At 33.7% G+C, this 6511-nt stretch overlaps 2 protein-coding genes across 2 annotated transcripts; both read left to right on the top strand.

The window, feature by feature from the left end:
- The first annotated feature begins 2192 nt into the window (after nucleotides 1–2192).
- On the top strand, nucleotides 2193–3316 carry LOC109536196. The gene is made up of 3 exons (XM_019902308.2): nucleotides 2193–2373; nucleotides 2518–2749; nucleotides 2820–3316. Exons 1-3 carry the CDS (start codon nucleotides 2323–2325, stop codon nucleotides 3236–3238), a joined length of 702 nt encoding a protein of 233 aa, XP_019757867.1. The 5' UTR covers nucleotides 2193–2322; the 3' UTR covers nucleotides 3239–3316.
- Nucleotides 3317–4820: 1504 nt separating this feature from the next.
- LOC109536201 lies at nucleotides 4821–5909 on the top strand. The gene is made up of 3 exons (XM_019902313.2): nucleotides 4821–4931; nucleotides 5082–5313; nucleotides 5367–5909. The coding sequence occupies exons 1-3, from the start codon at nucleotides 4881–4883 to the stop codon at nucleotides 5777–5779; spliced, it is 696 nt and encodes a 231-aa protein (XP_019757872.1). The 5' UTR covers nucleotides 4821–4880; the 3' UTR covers nucleotides 5780–5909.
- Nucleotides 5910–6511: the final 602 nt, after the last annotated feature.

The raw sequence follows: 6511 nt of genomic DNA, 5'->3' as shown, positions 1-6511 counted from the left end.
TTTTAGAAGAGAACTTTTTTAACATAAAAAATTTTCGTAATTTGAAGCAAAGATCGTAATTTTTATTTTTGATTGCTTAAGTATTCCAATATGCTACCAATTAAACATGGAACAATGTCAAAATAATGCTTAATAACAAAGTTGAAATTCTATTTTCAACTGTTAATTTTGTCTGGAAATTATCGATTTTTTTTTACATATGTTTATTGAGCCCATTCCACCTGAACTAATCGCATATCAGCAAATTCGTGAAAGGAAATTCCAAGCAAGTCATAGTTTGACAAATTATTGTTATTATTGACAAAGACTGTCTACCTGTAACTATCTGTTAATGGCAAAAAACATCATTGCCGCTTTGACTTTCCATCAAAAAATTGTAGAAGAGAACTTTTTTAATATCGGAAATTGTAATTTTTCTTTTTGAATGCTTAAGTATTCCAATATGCTTCCAATTAAACATGGACCAAAATAATGCTTAATAGCAAAGTTGAAATTCGATCTCGATATCAACTGTTAATATCTGCTAGAAATTTTCGAAAAAAAAATTTTCAATATTTTGCTCGTACTCCCCAAGTGAGCCTCTATCACCCCTTAAAAGGAATGTCGCCAATTTTGAATCACCCTGTATAACCGTACCATGAACAGAGAGTGCCAGTTTTGATACAAGTTGTGATGAAACTCACAGACTAAATTTACTGGCTAATATTTTTTACTTTCAATTTTCATGTTATAAACTAAACTATTATTTAGGCTTTAACTTATATCCTTAGTGTGGTAAGTGAATAAATATAAATTAATGCGTTTAATTATTTAATTCCTTCTCCAATTGCTTTTTCAGAAAAGTAATATTTTCTTGTTGCTTTTTAGATATTCGAAATTTTGGATTTTTTATTAGGGTAATTTTTACGCTAACTTACATTTGTTAGAATTATTAAAGGTGTTCTTAAGACTCTATTAGGCGACACTTTTTGTACAGTAGCTGCTGCGCAAAAATGTTAATTTGCATAAACTTAAACGTGGGGAGGGGGAGAGTCCCGTAAGCACATGATCAAAAGCAGAAATGCTTGAATAACTATGAATGTTGTAAGATTTTACAAATAGCACTAAAATGTCAAAAATAATTACTGCATCAACACAAAAGAAAATCAGGTAATTCCAGCTACCAAATATTAATCAAAAGTTCTGGTAGTTTAAAACATTGAACAAGCGTAAATTATGTTGAAAATGCTAGTTTAATAATTGCCTGGTTACATAACTATTCGATCATTTAAACTCTGATTGTAACTATCGATCATCTGAAGACAATCCTTATAATACATTGTTATATAGATTTTAGTGTTTTATTTTACTTAAGTTAAAATATTTGTGGATTTAAGTAAAACGTATAATTTTTTAACCCTTTTCAAAATTTACTCCTTTTGGACTAGTCGAAAGTATCCAATAGCAGCCGAGACCAATATCTCTAATAGGTGCTCCTACCTTTTCAGATTTGATTTTATTGTTTAATTTGTCCCATTTATGCAGCTTATAATTTAATTGTTTTTGTTCGAGTTCTTTCATATATTTATCCGCCACTTGAAAGTGGATTTTATTAGTTTTCATTCATTGTTTTAATAAGTTTATAATACACAGGTGAATACGATTCACCCAGCATTCGTCATACTTGAACCAGCCGGAATGTTTTCTTGGACTAATTTATTTTAATTATGCAAATAAATATTCTTTTATCGTCGCCTGACACTTTTATACATTAAATAGCGGCAAATTTTAAATACTTATTTGACTAAGCGAAACACCAATTGATTTGGCCAACATTAGGGTTTAATGTATAATTTACAAATAATACATCGTCTTTAAACCGTTTCTATTAACGAATGCAAGACAAGTGGTAACTTTAAAAGAAAGGCTTAAACTATTAAAAATTTAATGCATGTTAAAGGCACTCTTAACTTTAAACAACCATTGAGAAATAGTAAAATCATAATTTTTATATTCAACTAAACCAATTGCAACGTAAGATTTACAAAAGTTATTCAGCTTTTGTTTGTAATTCCCAATAGATAAATAGTACACATTGATTAAAGACCATTTATTGGCAAATCAATATTGCTTCACACGCACCTGAATGCACTTACATAAAGGATTTTTATTTCTCCATTGTTTACTAGTTGTCTTTGATCCAGACAAATGATGATTAGCCATCTAGTAACCGATAAGAATGTTTTCCCATTTAGCACTCCAGATCGAATATAAATAGGCGCAACTGAAACAAACCCTCAATAACTGCAGTAAAGTTGTCTAGTCGATTTCATCCATATAAACATGTCTAAACTTCTAGTTTTTGTCAGCATTTCAGTTGCAATTTTCTGCCAAGTAAGTCCTAGAAAAATTCATAAAAACCACTCGCTGTTTCTGTTTATGGGTGCATTACCAGAAAGGAACAGAGCCTTGCAACTATTAATATTTAAATCGCTATAAAAGTGTGTTTCCGTGTGCTGCCTAACATAGGAAAAATAGTTTTCAGATGTGAACGCTTCTGGAAAAGACGACGCTAAAAAGGCTTTCCATGAGTTAATGGAAGTGATTGACAAAGCTTTGACCGATGCTCAAAAGACACTCGACAAGGCCGTAGAGCAATTTCAAGCTGCCGCTGCTAATTTAGAAGATAAAGCTAAAGCTGAGCTGGATACAACTTTGGAGCCTTTGCGAAAGAAGCTGGATGATTTAGTGAACAAGGCAAAAGAAAATGGTAACTGACTTATTAAATACGATGCGATTTTTTAAACCTTATAATATTTATCTGTTTGCAAATATTACAGGTTTTGATATAAGCAAATGCCAGAATTACATAGACGATTTCTCCAACACTCCAGACAATCTTGTTAACAACTTGGTGGGTTGTATCAATACACAAGTTACTGATGCGCAGAAAGCGGTGACTGATGCGCTAAACCAGATGAAGCAAATTGAAGAAGATCTTAACACTATTGATACGGATATCGATAATTGCAGTGGCAGCAAGTGGACGCAAGCAAAGTGCTACGCGAAAATAATAGCGAAAATTGCAAAAGATACCAAAGACGCGCCTGAGAAAATTGTCGCTGATGTTGGAAAGGTCACTTTGTTGATTAGCAATCTGATTCCAGCTCTCGAGGACTGTTTTACGAGTAAGCTGAAAAAGGCTGGAACAGACGCTGCGGAGGACGTTGCTAAGTTCGGAATATGCGCAGCTGTTTAAAATTTAAGTAGATTTTAATTAGGCAATATAAGTATATTGAGTTGTATTTAGAAATAAAAAAACTGTATTGTGTTCAAAGAGAGCCAATAATTTTCCAAAGCCCTAATTATAATCACTCTAAATTTGAAATAACATCCTTGAGTTGCCTCTAAAGTGTTGTTGTGAGCCGCATCTATTGGTTTCAGTTTAGCATATTTCCTTTGCACTTAAAAGCATCAGCAAGTCTAAAATTGCAATGTCAAGCCGCAAATGGAAGAGCCTTAACAACTTAACAAAAATAGACAGTATTTATTTAGGCACGTTCGGAACTACTTTAAAGTAATATAAGTTAATTAACGACAATATTGGGATCTAATTAAGCTAGTTCAAAAAATTCCTAGATGTTTCACTGTAAAATATTTCGAAAACGGTGACAGATCTCGACTTAAATCAAGTACGAATTTTTAGTTTCTGAAATATTGGAGAACCAGATATTGCCAACAAAAAAGCGATATATTAAAACCCAAAAAGGTCTGATGTTTTAAATGGCTCCAGACTATTGCAGCTAGTGCCATCTAGATACTACAAGCCAACCAATAGGGAATTTGGACTTGCCGTTCTAAAAAAAAATTTTCTAATTTCTAAATCTATTTAGAAAAAACCGAAATCTTTATTCACACTTTGACACTCTGTAACTCGGAATCTATTAACTTTCGGATAAGACAAATTTGCCTAAAACGCAACATTTTTGCCTAAAAAATGTCAATACATTTTGAGACATTAGTTGAAGACCACCCTGTATAATTTTAATACAAAACTCCGAGCGACGAGCAAAAAAATTCAAGTTTTTAAGAAAACGTTTTAGCATATGGTTTGTATACAGAGTAGCCAAATCCTCTCTCTGTGTAATTGCCGGTTTCTCTAAACACTCAAAATTTTAAATAACGCCCTTGAATTGCTTCTAAAGTGTTATGTGTGAGCCTCATATTTGAATTTCAGATTTGTATATTACGATTTTGTGTTTAAAAGCATGTAAAATACCGTAGTGCCTTAATCAAGCACTTTCATATCTAATTCGGAACGCAAATTGTTGATGTTTTAAATGCCTTTAAAATGATGCTGAAATGTTCTTGGGCGCTTTTCTTGTTAACGAAGCTTTAAAAATCGCATTTCGTTACTCTCCTGTAAGCTTATTTTTATTTCGAACCAAAATGCTTTTATTTATTTTTCCTTAAATTTCCTCCTTTAAAAAAATTATAAACATTCCAAATATGGCATACTTATATTTACTTTTTCTGCAGTTTTTCCATGCTCCATAAAACCTATTCAGTAGATCAACTGCAATCCAAATACGAGGGCTAACATTGCCATTGTGAATCTATCGTGGTCATTTATTTTTTCTATTACTTTTATAAATTATGCAAAACTATTAAACAAATCACTAAACAGTTCCTCAGAGCTACTTGAAACTATTTAAATTTCAACGTGATTGTTTTCCTTTTTAAAGTTTATGGGTTGTTTTTAGTAAAGAAAATCACGGCCAAGCAATAACTGATAAGAATATATTTCCACTGCGTTTTTAACAATCGATATAAATAGGCAAACATTCGAAGAACTATTTAACAAGTACTCACGTGTTAGTTGCAGTATAGTTCAAAAAATCATGGCTAAGTTGTTCATTTTTGCAATTATAGCAATTGGAGTTTCGCTTCAGGTAAGTATCAGAACATCTAGAATAATGAACAAAATGACTTTATTTAGGAAAATAATCAGGTATTCTTAATTTGTTTCCAATGAATGCGCAGGTTTTTCATCAAATTACGTTCATGATAAATTTCCGAGCAAATTTTAAATAGAAAAACAGTTTGCAGACGTGGATGCTGATGGGAAAGCTGATGCCAAAAAAGCGTTCGAAGAGCTGGTAAAAGTATTAGATAAAGCCATAACCGATGGTGAAAAAGTCATCGACAAGGCTGTAGGCCAGTTCAACTCGACAGCTGATAAACTAGAAGTTAAAGCTAAAAGTGATCTGAACAAACTCTTATCGCCTTTGCAGAAAAAGTTGGATGAGTTGGTAAAGAAAGCTGGAGAAAAGGGTAAATAAATGTTTAAAGACAACTCAGTTCACATATCTACCAATACGTTTCAGGGAAGAAATGCAAAAAATTCGTAGACGATTTTTCCAAAATCCCTGACGGCACTGTTAAAGGTATAGTGGATTGTGTCAGAACCCAAGTAAATGCAGTCCAAACGGCTGCGTCTGATGCCCTTCAGCAGATGAGAAAAATTGTAAAAGATCTAAAATCAATCGGTCCAGAAATTGATAAATGCACTGGAAGCAAGGTTGACGAGGCAAAGTGTTACGCCAAGCTGATAGCCAAAATTGTTAAGGATGCTAAGACTGCGCCTGTAAAAATTTCAGCCGATGTAGCCAAAGTCACGTTATTGATCTCCAAGCTGCTTCCAACTTTGGAAAGCTGTTTGGCCAATCAGCTTCGGAAAGCTGGTTCGGAAGGCGCTGCGGATATCGCTAAGTTTGGAGTTTGTGCTGCTGTAAAGTAAATTACCACTTTATAAGTAAATGCTAGCTTTCTTCTATTGATATACGATTGTGAGTTATTTCAAAGTTGTCTTGTAATTTGGCAATGTGTTTTTCGATTTCTTGGGTTAATAACATGAGACGTGTACTTTATTTTTCATTTTTATTTTCTTGCTTTCAATTTAGAGGAAATCTCCAGGTTTGAATTTTTCTAGAAGCTGATAGTTGTTGTGAGAGAATAAGACTGGAAAGTAAACTGAACCAATACTAACCAATAGAGCAAGCCGGATTTCGCTCAGGTTTCGGCACCAACAATAACCTTCTAACGTTAAAAAACCTAACACAGAAAACCATAGAATACAACCGACCAATGGTCTTGTCTTTGTTGATTTACAATTAAAATATTACATCAGCCTTCCAGATATCGTGACAAGCCAGGGCGTTTGGAACCTCAAAGGTTTCGTGGTGGTTCAACGCCTGAGACAGGAAGCTAGGAGGGCCTTTCACCGAGCCGCAAAAGAAAATCACGATAAAAAATGGGCCTTTTCCTCAAAGCCGGGAGAGACTTCAAGAGGGAACTGCGAAGATCCAAACGAGCAAGTTGACAGCACCCGATCAGCCTAACATCCTTCTTACTCAAAACACTAGAAAAGCTGATCCACAGACATATCAGGGAAGAGGTTCTTACTAGAAGTCCTCTACACCACAACCAATATGCCTACCAAATGGGAAAGTCCTGCGAATCTGCTATCCAC

The sequence above is a fragment of the Dendroctonus ponderosae genome, unplaced genomic scaffold (genome assembly GCF_020466585.1).
Source record: "Dendroctonus ponderosae isolate FM_Combo_2020 unplaced genomic scaffold, Dpon_F_20191213v2 Dpon_F_20191213_8, whole genome shotgun sequence".
NCBI lineage: Eukaryota > Metazoa > Arthropoda > Insecta > Coleoptera > Curculionidae > Dendroctonus > Dendroctonus ponderosae.
The sequence above is the reverse complement of the archived record's forward strand: the minus strand, read 5'-3'. Positions and strand labels throughout refer to the sequence as shown.